Below are 21,953 nucleotides of genomic sequence, written 5' to 3' on the forward strand. Positions count from 1 at the left end.
TATCCAGTTTGGTCCAGATTTTCCCCTTAATCTCTTAAGATTAAGTGTTCAGTGAGTTAAATGCACCTCTCGTAAATCAAACCCATTCCCACCATGTACGGGAGGACAATTTGGGTGAGTCCCTCCACACAGTGAGGATGACTTTGAGACCGGTTGTGACTTGTATATTCCATTAGATTTGTTCATCTTTGTTCAGTGCTTGTTTTACTTCCGGTAGAAGTGGAGCACTTCTGGTTTTAAAGGTTTTGAGGAACGCGTATAACTATTAGCCACAGACCCATGGTATTATTATGCAGACATATGTAACTGTGTCTGATACAGAAATTGGCTGGTTGGCGTCTAATTAAAACTTTTATGTTTTTTCACTAGGTGGATGCGCATGGAAACATTCTTCTAGCAACACTAGAGATCCATAATGAGGTGGCGGGAAATGAGATTACAACGAGCACCACGGAGGCTAGAAATTCAACAACATCCTCTGATAACTCAGGACTCCAGTGCAGAAAGCAGAGCATGGCTAGAGACAACCATGGGCACCGCCCATTGGAAAGGACTGTCCCTCACAGCAAGAAAAACCACCTGAGGCGGCGGTCGTCACAATTAAAAATTAAAATCCCCGATCTGACTGACGTGAATTCTATAGACCGGTGGTCACGGCTCATATTTCCAATCACCTTCTCTCTCTTCAATCTAATATACTGGCTGTACTACGTTAACTGATTGGACTCAGTTATCAACAGTTAGAGTACTGGAGTACTGCCTGTCAAATGAGCGTGTGCACTGATATTATACAAATACCTAACGATCCTACCGACAAGTACATTTTAACTGAGCCACTTGGTCCCATGAAAGCCCTTCCTGCATTTAACAGCAAAAGTAATCTACATGAAACCTTACGCCCATGAAATCGGAGTTTCTGGGTCACATGCAGATGAATCAGGCAGCCATTTTGACTGTCGACTTATGGATCATAGCGTTGCAGCTATGAGCTTGAATTAGTAAATGTGAACACATGCAATTAAATGTACCAACTGTAATATAGGACACAGAGCTAAAGGGCCAGTCGTTTAACAGAACATCATTTTAAATGCCAACTTTTTTTTATTGAATGACAAATATTTATTTGACAGTTGTTCCCATACCTAACTGTGTGATTATAGTATTTATGCCCACAAGCCATTTCTAAGCTATTTTTTATGCCCATGATCAGGAAATTCCTGTGCACAGGGTCGCACTAATAAGTTATTAGAGATACCTTTTTTATACAATCATCAAAACGCCCATCACTGCTCATTCAGCCATTGATGTAGTCTGATTTGATTTGAGATTGTTATAATATAGATTGTTTTAACTAGGACTGGTTCCCGGTCTAAATCTTTTAGCACACATTACTTTCACCACTCAGGCAGGCTCCAAGTTCTGATCTTGTTTCCGGTTGTAAACTACTAGGAACAGGCTCTGCGATCAGCTGAGACAATGAAGCTTTATCTCATTCAGTGAATGTAGATTTATCCAGTCAAGTAGCAGAAATTCACAAACTTCACCAGAGTCAACGGGAGAGAGGCTGTGGGGCAAACATGATTTCAGAAAAGGTTCCACTTTTGAAATGAAATCAGATACACTTTAGTCTCAGGTTGTAAGTCGCTCGCCCATGCAGTCCATGTTTCTTTCTAATACAAATGCATTCGAGTTAAGCCGACCTTCAAATCGCATTTTCTGTTAATATAACATACATTTGCATAATATGCATATATAGGTATACTTTACCAATAATTTTTGTGCTTGCAGTTCTGACAGCATGAATTGTCATATTTTGTGTAGTTTTCCATTTTTTATTACATAGACATACAATTTTTAACAAGAACACTTTTAAAATAATTATGCAGTATTAAATTAAATACGCCCATACCACTGTTTGTGGTATGCAGACTTACATTTCAATGACAGTAGCTGCAGCATGAAACTGTCATAAAGAATATATGATAGCACACACTGTATCTTCATTCAAAATCAACATGTTCAGTATTACTTTATGCAAAGACTCTCAATGCACAAGCACATTGTTTGTATTTTGATCATGCTCCATCTTCTCACAAGTAGCTAGACTTTTTAAAATGTATAGGAAGAAGCAAAGCTGTACATGTTTCTGAAACATTCGTATAATTTACTAATTAGCAAAAGCAGATCTTTCTTAAACAGAGATATATATTTTTTGTATGAAACATTTCTATCACAGGCAACCAAGAATTCATAAGATTCATCTTCCGAATAACACCATTAACCATTTTGCACCAGTCTTTATTCAGTGATTGCTTTTCACTAACCTCTTCATCTCCTTGTAGTTCACATAGCATAGCATGAGTCTCATTTAATAATGGCGTTGCCATACCTTCAGGGTTACCCTGTGTTGAGAATGCAAACTTTAGAATATTATGGCGACTAAATTCATGTTGATTTTTATATCCTTTGTAAAGTTGCTGCACTAGAACCCAATCATTTCTGCATAGCTCATTCATGTATGTATCTCTCTGAACTGGAAATGCAGTTCAACAATCGAATGAGAGAAGAGAATGTCGATGAATGAAATTCTATTTAATTATTTAATAATAAAAAAAAGAAAAAAAAGATGTTTGCAAAGATGCATTGTATTCCTTAATTTTCTACATTTGTGGTGGCTTCAAGTTGCTGGCTGAAATACATTTCTCCAGGGAATTAAGTGGCTATCAGATCTAATGCCACAAAGGTTTTTTTAAAATAATAAATTAAGTAAAGTCCATCCAGGCTTTTTGTGGAGCCCATATATATCAGTCTCATTAAGTACGTTGTTCAAGGCGAATGAGATAATATTTCTCAAAGGTGCGGAGAACAATCAACGATTGAAGGTGAAGGGATCATTTGTGTACATCATGTTTTCGCTGATACTTCTTAATCCCAATCTCTGTCGACATGTTATTTACTATATCCCCAAAGACAGTGGCGTATCAAGGTCAGGTGGTACCCGGTGCGGAAAATTTCTTGTCACACCCGGCTTGACAAAATGGCAAAAATATGTGTTTAAAACACATATTTTTGCCATTTTGTCAAGCCGGTGGTGACAAGTGTCATCACTGAGGGGGGTGACAAAATGTCAAAAATATGTGTTTAAAACACATATTTTTGCCATTTTGTCACCCCCTCAGCGATGACACCCAGGGCGGCCCGCACTACGCCACTGCCCAAAGATGAGGAAAACCTCCACATCCCAGAAACAGGCCAAAATGGACACTGAGCTCCCCTGTTTTCTTCTCCACAAAAGGACCAAGACCTTCCTGTAGTGAATGGGACTGCTAGGCTTTGTGTGAGAAAGGCAATAGATTTCAAGGGAGCTTCCACAAGTACAGATAAACTAGTCAACAAATGTAAACAGTTTCTTTGAGGGATCCCAGCTCACTCTTGGTTGAAACAGCAAGCACTCCCAAGAAAATGCACGTGGAATGAGGATAGTAAACAACCAAACAACAATTTTGTTAAGAAATACAAAACTCAAAAAGGCTCAAACGAATTTGGGTAAAATAAACAAAATTATAATGAGAATGTCACAAAAATTAATAAAACCTTATCTAAGTATCAAAAGCTATAAGGAAAACAAAAAGTGCCATTTTGGCGAGCATTTAAAAGAGGCATTTGAAGTTATTTTACGTTAAATGAAAAAAGTGAAAGAAGTAGGGTGTTCTTCAGGTACTTAACTGTGATGTAGGACTCTCCTGTGGCTGACCCGTAGTGAACATGGCTGTTGACAAGATGGGAGTTGGTACCACTGAGAGTATTTTTGTTTGGACTTGGAAACTTATCTGGAGGAAATGCTTTATCCAACGAGGGCTCCATATGATGGAACGGCCATCACCCTATTTTTGCAGCCAGTCCTGGAGCAAAATGCTGGATGCAAAAGTTCAGGAAAGACACTCCTTTTACAAAACATTCATGCAGCGCAGCCCCCGCGAGTCTCCGCTGGGTTGCGCGACAGGGATGGAGCAGGAGAGCGCCATATCTTCAACGATTTGGCTCTCTCCTCCCCTTTTGCTTGTGCCGGTACTGATTTAAGGTACTGTGCGCCACGCACACACCTTAAGGCAGTAGCGCTAAGGTGTGTGTGTGTGTGAGTCTAGCATAGGTTTTGTACAGGAAGGTATGCCTAGACACAATGGAAAGCTTTTCTCACTTTGTATGCATGCTGCACAGTGCAGCATGCATGCAAAGGCGGAATAGGAAGGAGATTTACAAAAAATCCATGCAGCGCAGCCCCCCGTGAGGCTGCACTGCGTTGCACGACAGGGAGGGAGCTGGAGAGCACCATATTTTCAAAAATATGTCTCTCTCCTCCCCTTTCACTTGTGCCGGCGCTGATTGCAGTTGCCGTGTGCCACGCACACACCATAGCGCTAGTTTGTGTGTATTAGGGGGTTGCCAATAAATGGGGCCTAACCATGGTGTCATACGCCGATGACACACAATTAGCGGTCGTACTGAATGGAAATACTGCAATGAATGCATCTAATTTTCAGAGAGCCCTTAAGGAGGTGGCAAGCTGGATGACGGATAACCGTCTCCAACTCAATGCCTCTAAAACTGAGGTTTTAGTATTGGGCAAAGAAACTCACCTTTGGGGAGACGATTGGTGGCCGTCAGAGCTTGGTCAAACCCCCATTCCAGTGACTCAGGTGAAGAATCTTGGGGTTCTGTTGGATGCTAATCTATCATTTACCCCTCACACAAAAAAAGTTGCGGGTACCTGCTTTGGTGTCCTTCAGAGTCTTAGGCCCATTTTTAAATTTTTTGATGCCTCTACTAGGCAATTAATAGTTCAGGCTCTGATTCTTTCTAGATTAGACTATGCCAGTGCGCTTTTATTGGGCTCTAATCAAGCAGAACTGACACGTCTTCAGCGGGTGCAAAATGCGGCTGCCAGAATGCTGATTGGTCTGCCTAAGTTTTGTTCAGCTAGGCGTTCCATCTCTGATCTTCATTGGCTGCCTGTTAGGCAGAGGATACAATTCAAAGTACTGTGCCTCGCTTTTAAAATCTTGAAGCTGGCCTCCCCTCCTATTTTGGCTCAGACCATTTCTTACTATATCCCTGCTAGAGCACTTCGCTCAACGGGTCAATTTTTGGTGAAGGTTCCCCGTTTAAAAAAAGCTAGAGTGGGCGGCCGCTCATTTGGTGTTCTGGCGGCCAGCCTCTGGAACACACTGCCTTTTTGTATCCGTTCGATTTCTGACTTGCTGCCTTTCAGAAAGGCTGTGAAAACATATTTGTTTCCTTTGGCGTAATGGTCACTGCTGTAACCTTGTGTCTGGTGTTGTGTTGCCTGTTCTTGTATAGCGCGGGACGCCGCTTGGCTGTGGCATCTGTGCGCTTTATAAATATAAAATACCATAACATAACATTAGTCCCTTCCTGTACAAAATACGATGCCCAGACAGATGCTAAGTTTTTCCCACTTTGTATGTGTGCTGCACAGTACAGCACGCATGCAAAGTCAGCAAAGGAAGGAGAAATGCAAGCATTTCGCCTTCTGTGGGCCAACTTGAAATGGGCGCAGTTTTCTCACTCTAAACCTAATCTACTTTATTTAGTACATTGGGTTTACTGTGAGAAACCTTGGGTGGTTGCATGGGAATGCCTATGCTCCACCCTTGGTACTCCCCCATGGTGCATAGTATTGTGAAGCAGTGCTATGCACTCCAGATGAAGGTGCCTAGATCTAATACCTCTGTTTGCCTGGTGGGTGGACATGCATTGCATGTACCACACGGATAATGTCCTGTTACAGGAGGGGGATTCCACCGGATATTCTCTTTGGGTTTTTTTTAAAGTCGTGGTTGGTATGTACTAGTTGGTCTCTCAAATTCTCAGTTCTCTTGAACACGAACCGTTCCATGTTGAAGCTGTCTGTGATCAAGATTTTCCAGTGTTTCAATACAATATTCCTGATTTTGTTTGACAGGGGGGTAAAGGTGGTAACGCACGTCATCACATCTTCTGTTGGTTGTGCGCTGTACTACAGAAGGACTTCCCGGTTGTTGTTGCATGCTCTCTTGTTGGCTTTTTGGTAATGTTCTTTGGGTAGTTTTTAACTGCAAGGTTACCACTCAAAGTTGCCACTTGGGAGTCTTCTGGGTGGAGGACGGGTACCCTTATGCATCTTAGGTAAAACATAGAAGCATGGTGTCTTAGGAGATGTATTCATTAGAAAGCCAGCCTCTTGTTTGGAGATCCATCCTTATGTTTCAGCTTCATTGATGGCATTATTTATTTGTGTTAGTAGGGATTCGGTTGGGTCTGATTCCAATTTTTAGTAGTACCTCGTGGCCAGCTGACGTAGGCATTCTTGGTCATAGTCGATTGCGTTCATGATGACTGTCGCTCCCCCTTAGTCAGCTGGTTTTCTAACAATCGTCTGGCCTCCAGTGAATGTTGAAAGTGCTCCCCTCAATCTCTATGGTAAGTTATTGTATGGTTTGGTTGGCCCCAGCCCGTTTACTTCCTTTAGTACAGCTTTCTGAAATGTGAGAATCTCACTTGGTATCAGGGCAGCCGTGGGAGTGAATTTTGATGAAGTCCTCTGTTCTGTTCCTTCATGGACCAGTCTATCTTTGTCTTGGAAGTAATATCTAAGTCTTATTTTCCTGAAGAATTAATGTAATTCCCCAGTCAATCTGAATTGGTCTTCTTTCGGAGTTGGGACAAAACCTAAACCCTCTGAAGAACATCCACTTCATCATCTGTCAATATACTATTAGAGATATTAACAATCAGTTTTTTTGGCTGTCTGGCTCCTGTTTAGTTGCTGGTTCTTGGCCTCCTGCCATTGAACGTGTTTCTGATTGCCTCGTCTTCTTCCTCTGCCTCTGCCCCTGCCTCTGCTCAAAAAGGTTGGGGGGTTGGATGTTGGAAGAAAGGTTGGAATGCTTGTTGTGGTCTGGCGTAGCCCGCATACCACATGGGTGTGAGGGCAGGGAATTGAGGGATAAGATATCCGTACATTGTAGGTGGAGGGAGTAGGCCCAGGCAAGCTCTGTTATTCCCCCAGCTGTCCTTACTGGATTTGCTGTGTGAAGAGTGGTTCGACTTAAATGATGATTTTGACCCGTCTTCAGACGAGATGTCATTTCCAGGTGGCTGGTAGTCTTCCTTGATGTAGGGATATATTCTATCCTTATTGAATCTTCTAATGTCTGTCTGTAGTTTATATATTTTTTGTTGCATCAGATAGTCCTTGTGCTCATTCATCTCTGTATTTTTTTCCGCCAGGCGTGTTTTGTAGGCAGAAATGTTTATCCCTGTTTTCAATGCGTTTTCGGCTATATTGATCTTAATATTCAGTGCATCTGACAGGTGTTTGGTGGTGCTGATAATTAGGACCATCAGTCATATTATATCTCAAGGAAGACGCAAGGTGCTGTGGCAACTAGTAGTCCATTAGGTGCTATGTTAGCTCTAAGGTAGTCCGTCACTACAGCTCCGTGGAGTGCTGTCTTGACCTGTTGTTTTTTCTGTGAGGTGATGGAATTCAAATCCCCCTGAGCACTGATGGTTCCTATGTTACCATCTGTATCAAGCAATGATGGTGATTTCAATATCTCTGCCGCAATGTCCTCACCAAAGCTAAGCCCTAGATTCTCCTCCATGGTAAATGTTGTGTGTCTATGTTTCAAAATGTGGTAGACGTGAAGATAAGAATCTAAGAGAGTAAGGAAGAGTAGTATCTCGGCTGGGGTTTCCATGCCTAGTCTTAGGTTGTCAGAGTTGGTATTGTTACCGTAACAACCCAACTGAGAGAGCAGATGTTCTGTCCAACCCCCCAATGTCTGTGCTTTCCATGCAGATTCATGCAGCTTCCCCGTTGGAGGGGTCACATAGCTCCGTATATGCCTACCAGAGGTGAGCAAATGTAGAACTTACTTGAAGTTCTAGGTCCAAAGTGAGAAGTTGCTTTGGTCTTGAGCAATTAATCTAGGGTGCTATTTGTGGACCCAACTGTTTCATCTTTTCATTTGGTGTTTCTTTTGATGCTGTTTGAGGCATCCCAGGCACTTTCCATATTGCCTGTTCTACATTGTAAAGACCTTTCAAGAAATATGAAAAATAATGCAACAACACATTTCAGAAATTCATTGTGGTTTCTTCCCTAGTGTTAACCAATCAATGGACACACTGCACTCATAGAACAATCTTAAACTCTAAGCAAACCAGAGAGGAGACAATCTTGAAAGAGTACTGCTACGAAAGATGGTGTAATTAATAATATAATTCTAAATAGTAGCAAGCTACCTGAATGTACTGGAGGAGATACACAACATTGAAATTAAGATTTAGGGTCAAAACTACTTCATCATACCGGCCCATCTCAGTAAAACTCTTGCTCTGCAGCGACTACCAGTCAGGTTACTGCCAGCAAGTTCGCCTTCTATGTCGGAGCCCTTTGAACCCGCTTCTAGTTCCATGCCAGTGTCAGGACCTGCATAAAAATCTGCACAAGTTTGTCAAGCATCAACACTGGCACGGGGATCAGGGGACCACCTGCAGCCAATTGTGGTATCTGACTCCAAGCTGGCGATGTCTTGACCAAGAACATGTCCAGATCTTGACATGTCAGTGCCTCTCTGAATCCATTGGACTCAGACACGATCCCACTGCTGTGCAGTCGCACACAGACATTAGACCAACGTTTTGGCTCAGACTCTGACCAAAGCCAGCCTGATGGAGAAAACATTGGTGGGAATGGGGAATAATTTACCTCACCCTGTGATGATGACAACTGGTACATGGATACCAGTGGGCTAGACACTTCTCCAGATACTTAGTTGGTTCCCCCCTCAGGCCACCAACAGATGAAAGCACATTGGGCCTTTCACGTGATGCAGTGTAGCAAGTCAACTTGCTGCGCTGCGTGGCGTAAAAGGGGGAGAGCAGAAATGCGGTGCAAGGGTGCCTGCATTACAATGAAAATTGTTTTTGTGCAGTGAGGAATACCTTCCTGATCAAAAATAATCTCTTGAGACATTTTCCTCCTATGTGTGATGCAGATTGCAGCACACAGAAAGAGGAAATAACAAGGAGAAAAAAAATGTTCTCCTTGTTACGCCATCGATTGAGAGGCATAGCGATTTCACGCATTCACAAGTTTACAAACATTTGTATATCTGGGATTCCATGAAATGCATGAGTGGATGCTTAGGAACGCCCATGATACGTCTCCCAGAATGAAACGTAATGCAGTGCGAACCACTACATTGCGTTACATTTTTTTACAAAGCCAAGCATGGTGGCGTGAATTGCCCTTTGCGTTGCTTTGTAAATATTTACTAGTATTTTGCGGCACGGATGCACAACAAAAGTGGTGCAACCATGATGCAAAATCTTAGTAAAGTTGGCCCTAAATTTGCTAGTGTTCAAGAGGGCAACCGATGTCCTTGATCTCCACCTCCCCACTATGGAAGCAAAAACAAACATTTGAGTGAGGTCCTACAGCCTGGCCAGGCACCGACCAAAACTCTTTTTCCCTTCAAACAAGCAGTCATTGATATGTTGCTGGGCAGTTGGGCTAAACCATGTTTTGCCCCCTCTCCCCCAGTCAACCGACTGGTCGCCCGTCACCATAGACCTGCTCCAATACACCCTAACATAGCATCAAACACCTCAAAGTCTGGTGGCACAGGCGTCCACCAGCAGAAGAAACCATAAATCCTTTCCAACCATGTCCCCCGACGGAGTCAAAACATGTAGATACATTTGGCAAGCATATGTTCTCTTCAGCTAGCCTTGCCTTACAGGTCGGTCAGTGAAAGCTGTTTGCTAGGTCGCTAGTTCCACACTCAATGGGAAATGGTGGTTGGGATCAAACCTGCAAACTTCTTTAGCCAAAACCATTCAAGATGGACGAGATGCAGCCAAATTAGGCATCTGTTTGGGCCTGGACACCACAGACTATTTGGGTAGGGTTGTGGTAACCACCAAGCCTGGTTCTGCAATGCCATGTCTAGATGAGGTCCACTGGCTTCTCCTGTGACTTCCAGGCATCCTCAAGGCATAAACTCTGTTGTTAGAAGGCACATTAAGCCCTGGAGCTATTTTAAAGGGAGCTGGGCCACAGCATGCTCCTTGGGTCTTTCAACTACTGTCAGGCAATGCCCCCAACAATTTCATCCTTTTCAGGGATATGCCAGGGATTTGGCATACCAACAACATCAAGCTCCATTGCCTGCACTAAAGACCTCCCAGCCCTTTTGAGGCCAGGGCCATAGGCCTCACAGACAGTGGCCTGGCCACCAGGTGCAGTGCTCATCCCAACCTCTAAGCTCTTTTATGCGCCCTTTTCGCCATAACCATCCGATAGTGTGCAGGATCAGCCACTTCCTGCAGGGGTGGCAACACATTACATCAGACAAATAGGTCCTGCAGATTGTCTAATGGGGCTACGTCCTACCATTCATTTTGCACCATTGCACTGGCCACCTATATCAGACCACTTCTTGTAGGGCCAGAAGTCCATTTTATGTCCGGAAGTATAGGCTTTGCCCAAAGGAGCCAGAGAGAGGATGCCGACCTCGGAAGTAAGGACTGAGTGCTATTCCTGCTATTTCCATGTGCTGAATAATAATGGAGGTGTTAATTAAGGACAAGGGAACCCTGTAAGGTAAGCAAGGACCTAGGGTAATAATTTTTTGAGCAAGACAATGATCCTTGGTGGAGGAAAGATAGAGGCAAAGAATAACTATAGAACAGAATAAATTCTATATGGTTACTATCCAGCCGGATAGTATGATTTAATCAAAGACATTTTTAAAGAAAATAGTATCAGAACACGAATATAATACACAGTGGGATACAGTCCTGTATCCAATTAGCACATAAATAACCAAAAGAGTGACAAAGTGACAGTTTTACAAAAAACACAACAATCAGGTGAAACAAACAGGGGTTGCTTGTACTGAATTGTGAGAGATAAGACAAGAGTGATAAATAACAACAACCGTTACACTTTGTATCAAAATAGTTTGTGTGCACGGTGTTTTAAAAGTCGACGACGTTTCGATCCCTTTTACAGAATCAGTGGGATCATCATCAGGACAGTAATGCTGTTTGCCTGTACAATTTACGCATATACAATTAGTATAGCGGTGATCAGGGGACTTGTAGAGCCGCAATGGTGGTATGGAGGTGCTTGGTCTTGGGATAGATACGCGGATCCGTGCCGATAGCGCCGGAATCCTTGTAGGGAGTTAGCGGAATCAATCCGGGGCGTAGCGATTAAGGGACGGAGCAATGCCGTGGTTTAGAATAGTTGACACTGTGCCGTGGGGAAAGGGGTTCCGGAGGATGTCAAGTGACGTCCGATGTAGAGCTCTACCACCGGCCCATTGCGGCTCTACAAGTCCCCTGATCACCGCTATACTAGTTGTATATGCGTAAATTGTACAGGCAAACAGCATTTCTGTCCTGATGATGATCCCACTGATTCTGTAAATGGGATCGAAACATCATCGACTTTAAAAACACCGTGCACACAAACTATTTTGATACAAAGTGTAACGGTTGTTGTTATTTATCACGCTTGTCTTATCTTTCTCAATTCAGTACAAGCAACCCCCTTTTGTTTTGCCTGATTGTTGTGTTTTTTGTAAAACTGTCACTTTGTCCCTCTTTTGGTTATTTATGTGCTAATTTGATACAGGACTGTATCCCACTGTGTATTATATTTGTGTTCTGATACAATTTTCTTTAAAAAATTCTTTGATTAAATCATACTATCCAGCTGGATAGTAACCATATAGAATTGATTCCGTTCTATAGTTATTCTTTGCCTCTATCTTTCCTCCACCAAGGACCATTGTCTTGCTCAAAAAATAATAATAATGGAGGCCTCATCCTATCCTAGATTTGTACCCTCTCAACGTCTTCCTGCACAAGGACAAATTGAAAATGTTCACCCTGGCCCAGGTTCTAGCTAGCCTGCATTCCGGAAATTGGATGATAGCGTTAATCCTGCAAGATGCTCGTTTCACACCTCTCTCAGACATGGCCCACAGACGTGACCTGCGGTTGAAGGTGGACCATGAGCACTTTCAGATTGTCTTTCTCCCTTTCAGGATTTTGGGGTACCATGCTTCCCCCACCTTGACAACTGGATATTGAAGGCTTGTTCACCACAGTTAATCACAGACCACCTCCAGATGACGGCAAATCTCTTGGCAGCATTGGGGTTCTCAATCATGCAGTCAAAGTCACACTTGATTCGTTCACAGAAGCTTCCCGTCATCTGAGCTATCCTAAATACGGTGCGCTTTCGAGGCTTTCCTCTAGACCAAGAGTTCAGGACATTCAGGCTAGGAAACTGATGTCTCAGCCGCTGTCCTGGGTCTCAGTGAAGATGGCTCTGAAGATTCTTTGCCTATTAGCCTCCTGCATCCTGCTTGTCAACCATTTAATATAGCACATGCAGGCTTTGCAGTGGGACCTGGAATCTCAGTGGACCCAGTCCCAAGAGAACATAATGGGTTCCATCCAGGTGAGCATCCACCCTCCGAGGAGGCTGCTACTCCTGCAGAAGCGGCAAGGCAAAATCCTGCACCCAAGCCTGCTCAACCTGCACCTCCATGCATGGTAATTGAGTGCCAACAGTTGATTCTTCTTTGATCTTCCTCCCAAGGTGTTTGTTATTTTGGCAACCACACATTCTTCAACGAAATCTGTACATGCAGAATGCTGGGACAACGTTGTGGCTTAGTGCAGGCAAATATATCGGATGTTTTGTTGTGTACTGTGTTTTTGGCCCAGCAAGGTCTTGCTTTGGGCACACTTATAGGTTACCTGCCAGAGCTTTCTGCCTTTTTATTATACCAGACCAATTGTCCTTGTTTCCATGTAAGCCCTTCATGAAGCATAGTGGGACTCATATTTGGTTCTCAGGCTTCTAATATATTTTCATGCCAGGTGAGTGAACTTTAGGCCCTTCTAGTCCAGCGTCCCCAAACCACCTTTTTCTTTGGACAAGCTAGTGTTAAGGTCTTGAGCTGCATTCCTAACAATGGTGGTGATGTCTTTTCATGTTTGACAAGCAAACATGCTTCTGACTTTCTTTGCTCTACCTGATCTCTTGAAAGAGGAAGTGGGACTCCATTGTTTAGATCCTAATGGGGCACTTAATTTTCATATTGATCGCACCAAAGTAATCGGGTGGATGATCAGCTCTCTCGGGGTGCTCTGGAGAGAAAAAGAGCAATTGCAGCCCAGAAATAGACCATCTCTCAATGGAAAGTTTTCTGCATTAAGATCGGCTGCACATTGGCTAAGAAGCAGCCACCAGAAGACCTAAAGCTCACTCCACCAGGGCCAAGGCTGCTACCACTGCATTGGCAAGCAAAGTGCCTGTCCTGGATATTTGTCGGGCAGTTATGCAGTCATTATTGCACACGTTCATGAAGCACTACTTCCTTGACTTCTAGGTCCATCAGAATTGGCATTTTATCCGCTATTTCCTTCAGGGCTGTTTAGCATGAGCCATTCTAGAGACCCACTTTTTGAGATGTGCTGCTTTGGTATCTATTCACTAGATGAGGATTCTGAGGTTAGAAGCATCCATCATAAGAACAAGTTACTTACCTGCGATAATGCTCTTTCTGGTGGATATTCACTGGCCTCCCCATTCTGGGGTACAGTCTCTTCCATCTCAAAAGATATAAATCTTGGAATCTACAATCAAAGCGAAACATCAAGCCTAAAAAACAGACAACGGACCTCTCCCAATAATACCCCACAGTAAGTCCAATATTCAAAGTATTATTGTTGTATGGTGTGCACATCCACTACTCCCGCTTTTATCAAGGAGCAGTCCCAAGGACCAACGTTGATTTAATCACAAATGTGAAGTGCACCACAATGAATAAGTTCCAAAATTATTTTGTCCATCCAATTGGTATAAATCCAAATAGTCCTTTAATCTTCACATGAATATTGTTAACCCCTTCGCTGCTGCGGACATTCCGCTGCAGCGCTGGGGGGGGCAGGGGGGCAGCGCGGTGGGCCTGTGCTCATGACGGAGCCGCTCCGTCATGAGCCACAGTTGAGCTGTGCTCATGACGGAACGGTTCCGTCATGACTCCGCCCATTTGCGTTGTCGCCCCGCACAGGCGGGGAAACAGCGCCGCGCAGGCGGAGCGGCCGCCAACAGGATTGTCATGACGGAACCGTTCCGTCATGAGCACACGCCAACCGTGGCTCATGACAGAACGGTTCCGTCATGAGCGGGGAAGGGGTTAAAACAGCCAACGCGTTTCGTCCAACTTCTGTGGACTTCATCGGAGCTGTGAAACATACAGAACATATAGTGTATAATACAACATATATAAAGACTAACAGTACAACATTTATAAATACGAAACAACACAGTAATAAAATTGAATTTCCACATATATATCTAGAGGGACAGTGTGTACAATCAGAGATCAACATAATGACATAGTAACAGGAAAAGAAAAGAGAGGAAAGGAAGCTGGAGGGGTCACTGAGTTATACATTTGAAATGTTAATAATCCTTATTAGTTATAAAAACTGGACATGCTACCTGCACATATTGGGTTGTTACTCTAAGTGATTCAACGGCGAGAGTTTAAGCAAGAGAGTGAATAGATAGTGAGACCATTAAGAACTATTTTTGTCACAAAAAAGCGGCCCATGAAACATACCGTATTATTTAGTCCTATCCTTCTCTGACTAGTGTCATGTGTGTCAGCACTGTACTATTCCAGTTTGTTAGTTTTCTCCTTCTGTATACCTAATTCCTCTTGGATCCAGGGTATGTTCAGTGTCACTCTGCAACAGTGCCTGGGGATTGGAATAATGAGAATCCTGAGGTTAGGACCCCCTGTTGAACATACGTTGTCCCAAAGCCCATGAGACTCAGTGTTTTCTGTTCTAAAGAAACTATTTACATGTGTACTCAGTGTTACTTAAGATTTATCAAGGCAGATATCTCCTCTATCCCTAATCCATCTACTACTTTAGAGAGATCCTTTAGGTGCATCAGGTTCTACATGTATCAAACTAAGCGGTTTACATTCTTCAGATCAATCATTTGTCTCATTCAGCCATCCAGGAAGAGATTGCCCGCTATCCAAGCAAAGCCTCATATATTGGCCGTCTTTATCACTTTCTACCATAATGAAGTTAAGAGTCCACTCCAGGGCTGAACAAGGGCGCTCTCCACCATAATCAAAGTTACAATAGCGGCATTCTGTACTGAAGTGTCTTTGCAGGATATTTGCAATGCAGCCACATGGGAAAGCAGGCATACCTTCACCAATCAGTACTACCTAAATGTGAATGGGGCAACCAATTCTGCTGTTGGACAAGCAGTCCTATGCAGCCATGCGAACATATGAAATGCAACCCTCCCTCCTCCCAGTCAGAGGCTCACTTCTATCATAGATACGCTTCATACTTGTGCTACCAAATCTAAGCGGCCTCTCAGGTGAGTAGGAGAACTCAGCACTTCACCTCATTGGCTGAAGTTTGGATTGTTTCAAATGTGGTGGATGTGCTACTAAACATAGAATCTGAAAGAAACACGTTAGTTAGATTCCTCACCTTAGAATATCCCCAGGCGTCAGACTGGATCCGGAAGATTTTTCGTCAGCAATACCCCTTGCGCGTCGCTAGGCGTCGTCTGCGTCTCCGCGTCCGTCGTTGGCGTCGTGCGCCGTAATGACGTCGTCGGAGTACTTAGACGCCGCCCTCGCGCGCTGACATCAGTTCTTCTTTTTTCCGCGCCAGTAAGCGCCGATCCGGGAGAGCTACCCCTTTTAGTCTTTTTTGACTAAATATTTGATCCCTTTTGATCTTTGTCAATCGACATCTGGTGCCGGTAGGATGCCTGGGTTCAAGGCTTGCGACGATTGCCACCGACTGATGTCGGTGACCGATCACCACCGCCGGTGCCTCTACTGTTTGGGCCTCGACCACGACGCGGACTCGTGCTCCGACTGCCAGGCCCTGACCTCGAAAGCTAGGCGGGAGCGGTCCCGTAAGCTTCTCGAGCTCCGACACTCGGCTCCGCGCCCTTCTCGATCCCGGTCCAGGAGGAGGTCCAAGGATCAGTCACAGAGCCGCGACAGACGTCATCGCTCGTCTGGCTCGAAGTCTTCGGGTAAGTCCAAGCGATCTAAGAAGTCCAAGAGGTGACACCGCTCTTCGGACTCCCCTCGCCAGTCGCGCGACTCGGCCGAGGGTCAGGGTGGTTCCACCCCCGCGGCTCCACAGGCGCCGCGCACGTCCCCATACCCGCCGGTCCCTGGGACTGACGCGACGCCGGCGGAGATCGCTGCCTTCCTCTCGGCCATGAGGAAACGGCCTCCGCCGTCGACGCCCGCCGGCGCGCCTTCGGGCCCCGCGGACTGGACTGGGCGACCTTGCGCGCCGGTGGCTCCGGCCCCGGTGCCGTTGGAGGCTCCGGCCCGATGCCGCAGGTCCCCGAGGGGCCCATGCCTGGGCCCCCGTCGACGCCGGTCGACCTCGTAACGCCTCCTCCGTCGGCGCCGACTCCGGTTCCACCCCCGACGCCGACTCCGGTCGACCTCGTTGCCCGGTTCAGCCCCTGTCCGGACCCGACGCCGATGCGGCGCCCACCGACACCGCATCCGACGCCGCTCGACACTCACTATGTCTATCGTCCGGCTCCGATCATTCCACCTGTTTACCAGGAATCGGATGACGGGGGTGACTGGGAGGGGTCCGATGACCCTATGGCCGTTCAGGCTCAACTGTCACAGGACTGGGCATATGAACTGGGGGAGGCCAGTGGTCTGGATACCTCACCGGACACTGGATTCATCTCTCCTCCGACTGTGGCTTCGGAGGAGGGTGCAGCTTTTTCTGTGGTGCTGCGCAAGGCGGCCGAAGCCCTTGGGCTTGAGCTGCCTGCCGTTGCTGTGAGGACTAACATCCTCACTGAGGTGCTTCAGTCTGCAGCAAGCTCCACTGAGCCTCTGCTGCCATTCAATGAGGCCCTCACTGACGTTCTGCAGGGCACCTGGTCCAAGCCCTCCACAGTCCCTCCTGTGGATAGAAACGTCGCCAGGCGCCACCGCCCTGCTCCGGGCGACCCCAGTTTTCTGTCGCAACATCCCACCCCCGAGAGCCTGGTTATCCAGGCCTCTACCTCCCAAACCTCCTTCCCGTCCGCTCCTCCAGACCGGGATTCCAAGAGACTGGAACAGTTTGGCAAAAAGCTGTTCTCCTCCCTCAGTTTAGGCCTGCGGTCTTTAAACACCGCCTGTCTCTTGGACCGTTTCTCCCACTCTCTGTGGGATACGGTGGAGGACGTGCTGCCCCTGTGCCCGGAGGAGGCCCAGACACGACTTTCCCAGGCTCTGGCCGATGGGAGGGATGCAGCGCGCCATGCAATCCGGTGTGAACTTGACACCACGGACTCGCTGGGTAGGGCGATTTCCACCACGGTGGCGCTTCGGCGTCACGCCTGGCTGCGGTCCACGTCCTTTTCGGGGGATGTCCAGAGCACTCTCATGGACATGCCCTTTGATGGCGCTCGCCTTTTTGGTGAGAAAGCGGACAGTGCGCTGGCTCGCTTTAAGGACTCCCGGGCTACGGCCACGTCCTTGGGCCTTTCGGCCCCGCGGCCGCAAGCTTCCGCTTTTCGCCACTTTCGTGGCCAAGGAAGGGGCGCCTCCTCACGTCCGCAGAGCCACCGGCCGCAGACCCAACCTGCACGCGGACGTGGTTTCCGCCGAGGCGGTTCTGGAGGACGACGCGGTCAGTCCACATCCACCCCGGCAGCATCCGCCTCAAAGCCTTCCTAGTCCGAGCTTTCAGGCCCATTCATCGCCAGTGGGAGGCAGAGTTCGCCATCACCTGCTCCACTGGCGTACCATCACTTCGGACAGGTGGGTGCTGCAAATCGTCCGAAGGGGCTACTCCCTCCCCTTCGAGACGACCCCTCCAGCCATGCCACCGCAGCACCACCGTATCTCGGAGGATCATTTGAATCTTCTGCGAGAGGAAGTTTCGGCCCTCTTGGCCAAAGAGGCCGTCGAGCGCGTTCCGAGCCCAGAAGTAGGTTGTGGTTGTTATTCCCACTACTTTCTGGTTCCCAAGAAGGGCAAAGGGGGCCTACGCCCTATCTTGGACCTCAGGAACGTCAATGCCTTCCTCCGGAAGGAACGGTTCAAAATGTTGACTTTGGCTCAGGTTCTAGCTGCCCTCGACCCTGGAGACTGGATGGTAGCGTTGGACTTGCAGGACGCATATTTCCACATCCCCGTCCTGCCGGCCCACCGGCGTTACCTGCGGTTCACGGTGGGCAAGGAGCATTTTCAGTTCACCGTGCTCCCCTTCGGCCTCACCAGTGCCCCTCGGGTGTTCACGAAAGTGATGGCGGTCGTCGCAGCTCATCTGCGCAGATCAGGGGTTCCAGTCTTCCCCTATCTCGACGACTGGTTGTTGAAGGCGGGCTCGCCCCAGGCAGTCGTCTCCCACCTCCAGACTACGGCGGATCTCCAGCATTTGCCGGGGTTTTCCATCAACATGCCGAAGTCACACCTGAGTCCCTCTCAGAAGCTCCTCTTCATCGGAGCGGTTCTCGATTCGGCGCAGTTCCGGGTCTATCCGCCGGAACAGCGGGTCTGGGATATTCAGGCCCTGATTCCCATCTTTCGGCCTCTATCCTGGGTTTCGGTCAGGCTAGTGTTGCGGCTTCTGGGGCTGATGGCCTCCTGCATCCTACTAGTGCATCACGCCAGGCGGCGCATGAGGGCTCTGCAGTGGGACCTGAAGTTTCAGTGGGCCCAGCATCACGGCAACCTGTCCGACCATGTCTTGATCTCGGAGGGCACTGCACAGCAGTTGCAGTGGTGGCTCACGGACCGCGATTGGGTCACGGGCAAGAGCCTCTCCCTTCCCCAACCGGAGCATGTCGTAGTGACGGATGCGTCCCTCCTGGGATGGGGTGGCCATATGGAAGAGGCGGAGATCAGAGGCCTCTGGTCTCCGGCGGAGTCTCGCCTCCACATCAACCTGTTGGAGTTGAGAGCGATCTGACGTGCACTGAAAGCCTTCCTTCCCTCTGTCAGTGGAAGTGTCGTGCAGGTGTTCACGGACAACACCACCGCCATGTGGTATTGCAACAAACAGGGCGGGGTGGGGTCGTGGACCCTTTGTCAGGAGGCTCTGCGCCTCTGGACGTGGCTGGAACACCAGGGCGTCACCCTAGTGGTTCAACATCTGGCGGGCTCTCTGAACGCCAGAGCAGACGAACTCAGCCGCCGGTGCATGATGGATCACGAATGGCGTCTGAACTCCGAAGTGGCGCAAGGTCTCTTTCAGCAGTGGGGAGAGCCTTGGTTAGATCTATTCGCCACCGAAGAGAACGCGCAATGTCAGCAGTTCTGCGTGTTGGAATTTCCAAGGCGGCACTCGCTCGGAGACGCTTTTCGTCACGAGTGGAGTTGCGGTCTGTTGTACGCCTTTCCGCCTATACCACTTCTGCCCAGAGTGCTGAAGAAGATCAGGCACGACCGGGCCCAAGTCATCTTGGTGGCTCCGGATTGGGCACGAAGGTACTGGTATCCCGAGCTACTCAGTATGTTGACCGATCCTCCGATACGTCTGCCCCTTCGGGATGATCTTCTGTCGCAGCAGCAGGGGACGGTCCTCCACCCGAACCTGTCCAGCCTCCACCTCCATGCGTGGAGATTGAGCGGCGGCAGTTGATGCCATTTGACTTGCCTCCTGAAGTCTGTGATATCATTCTGGCAGCCAGGCGTCCCTCCACAAAGACAGTATACGCCTGCCGGTGGAACAAATTTGTGGCATGGTGCACAGCAAAGGCTGTGGATCCCCTTTCTGCCCCTCTTTCTGAGGTTCTCCTTTTTCTTCTTTCTTTGGCCCGGCAGGGCTCTGCCCTGGGCACCTTGAAAGATTATCTTGCTGCCCTCTCTGCCTTCTTACGGCTTCCTGATCAGCCTTCTCTTTTCAAGTCCCCTGTGGTTCAACGCTTTCTTAAAGGCATTACTCATACGTTCCCTCCTGTTCCTTTCGTAATGCCTCAGTGGGACTTGAATCTTTTTCTCACATTTCTGATGTGCGCTCCCTTTGAGCCTCTTCACAATTGTCCTCTTCGTCTTCTGACGCTTAAGACTGCTTTCCTGGTAGCCATCACCTCGGCTAGACGGGTGAGTGAGCTCCAGGCTCTATCGTCCAAGCCTCCTTTTCTATCTGTTCATCCGGACAAGGTTGTCCTTCGGCCTCGTCCTTCTTTTCTACCGAAAGTGGTGACTCCCTTTTATCTTGGACAGTCTGTCACCTTGCCCACCTTCTTTCCGCCTCCGCATCCTTCCAAAGAGGAAGAGAGGCTCCACCGTCTGGACCCAAAATGTGCGCTCTCTTTTTATTTGGACCGCACAAAACAGTTCCGGGTGGACGACCAACTTTTCATTGGATACGTGGGTGCTAAGAAGGGAAGAGCTGTGCACAAACGGACCATCTCCCGGTGGGTCGTTTTGTGCATCAAAATCTGTTACTCCTTGGCGAAAAAGGACCCTCCTGTTGGGCTGCGCGCCCATTCAACTCGGGCTACAGCGGCTACTACTGCTTTGGGACGGGGAGTCCCTTTGCAGGACATCTGTCAGGCGGCTACGTGGGCTTCGCTGCACACGTTTGCCAGGCATTATTGCCTAGACAGCCAAGTCCGGAGGGATGGCTTCTTTGGCCGTTCTGTCCTCCAGGACTTTCTGGTGTGATCTTGGTTCGCAGACCCACCACCGGGGTTGGTATTGCTTGGGTATCTATTCTAAGGTGAGGAATCTAACTAACGTGTTTCTTTCAGATGAACAAGTTACTTACCTTCGGTAACGATGTATCTGTAAGAAACATTAGTTAGTTAGATTCCTCACCGACCCACCCATCCTCCCCGTTCTGCGAACTGACATCTAGGGTTAAGGTTGTCCTTTTCAGGCCCCTAGACTTTTTTGGCACCAGTGTCGGTCTCTTGCATGGCTCTGCGTTCCTGGCGCGGAAAGCTATGTACAAGAACTGACGTCAGCGCGTGAGGGCGGCGTCTAAGTACTCCGACGACGTCATTACGGCGCACGACGCCAATGACGGACGCGGAGCCGCAGACGACACCTAGCGACGCGCAAGGGGTATTGCTGACGAAAAATCTTTCGGATCCAGTCTCACGCCTGGGGATATTCTAAGGTGAGGAATCTAACTAACTAATGTTTCTTACAGATACATCGTTACCGAAGGTAAGTAACTTGTTCTTATTGATGAGGCGTGTGGCCATTTCAGCATTCTTTGCTGCTATTTAAAGTTACATTGGAATCCAAGCTTAAAGGGGAATGATTCAAGCATGTGGCTATATGAAAGATACTAACACTGTATAGTTGGTGTCATAGGTTAGCGATTAATTTCTTTTATATATCTCCCAGACTATTTAAGTGAATTATTGTGCATATTTATGTCTATGTGTGCATGAGGGCTTAGAAACGTGTGTCAACCCGACCATGTGGCTGAAAGACCCCCCTCCCCCCTTAGAATATTTTACATTAGCTTCAGCTAACTTAACTCAGTTGTAATTTTGTATGTTTCCCAGTCCTCTCTAGGGCTCCTCCTGCTAAACTAAGAAGAGCAATCATTCACCTTACCTAGTACGTTCCTAAAGTGCATATATCAACAATCCAAACAAAAATTGAAAGCGAAATCCCAAAGGTACATTAGAAAAATGTATCGGGCGCCCATGGTCAGTGGACTGCTGATTTCCATGACTAGAATCTGGCTGCCAACAAATCCCCTCAGCTAAAACTCAAAATTGAAGCATGTTTAAAATCATTCCAGACTTGTTATCTTCACGTTCACAATGCCAAAGCATTAGTCGTTAGCCCTTCAGAGTACCACCAGAAATA

At 47.2% G+C, this 21,953-nt stretch overlaps 2 protein-coding genes across 4 annotated transcripts in view; one reads left to right on the forward strand and one right to left on the reverse strand.

Annotated features, from left to right (window-relative positions):
• GABRB3 (gamma-aminobutyric acid type A receptor subunit beta3) overlaps nt 1–2,563 on the forward strand; it is a 1,060,293-nt gene extending 1,057,730 nt beyond the window's left edge. For both annotated transcript variants that reach the window (XM_085622874.1, XM_085622875.1), the window contains one exon: nt 370–2,563. In XM_085622874.1, the coding sequence (XP_085479000.1) occupies nt 370–720 (351 nt within the window). In that variant the 3' untranslated portion in view covers nt 721–2,563. The remainder of the gene's footprint in view (nt 1–369) is intronic.
• The window catches only part of LOC146805601 (uncharacterized), a 704,269-nt gene that overhangs the window by 63,516 nt on the left and 618,800 nt on the right, over nt 1–21,953 (reverse strand). The gene's annotated exons all lie outside the window — the stretch shown is intronic.

The sequence above is a fragment of the Triturus cristatus genome, chromosome 8, assembly GCF_964204655.1.
Source record: "Triturus cristatus chromosome 8, aTriCri1.1, whole genome shotgun sequence".
In the NCBI taxonomy this organism is placed as follows: Eukaryota; Metazoa; Chordata; class Amphibia; order Caudata; family Salamandridae; genus Triturus; species Triturus cristatus.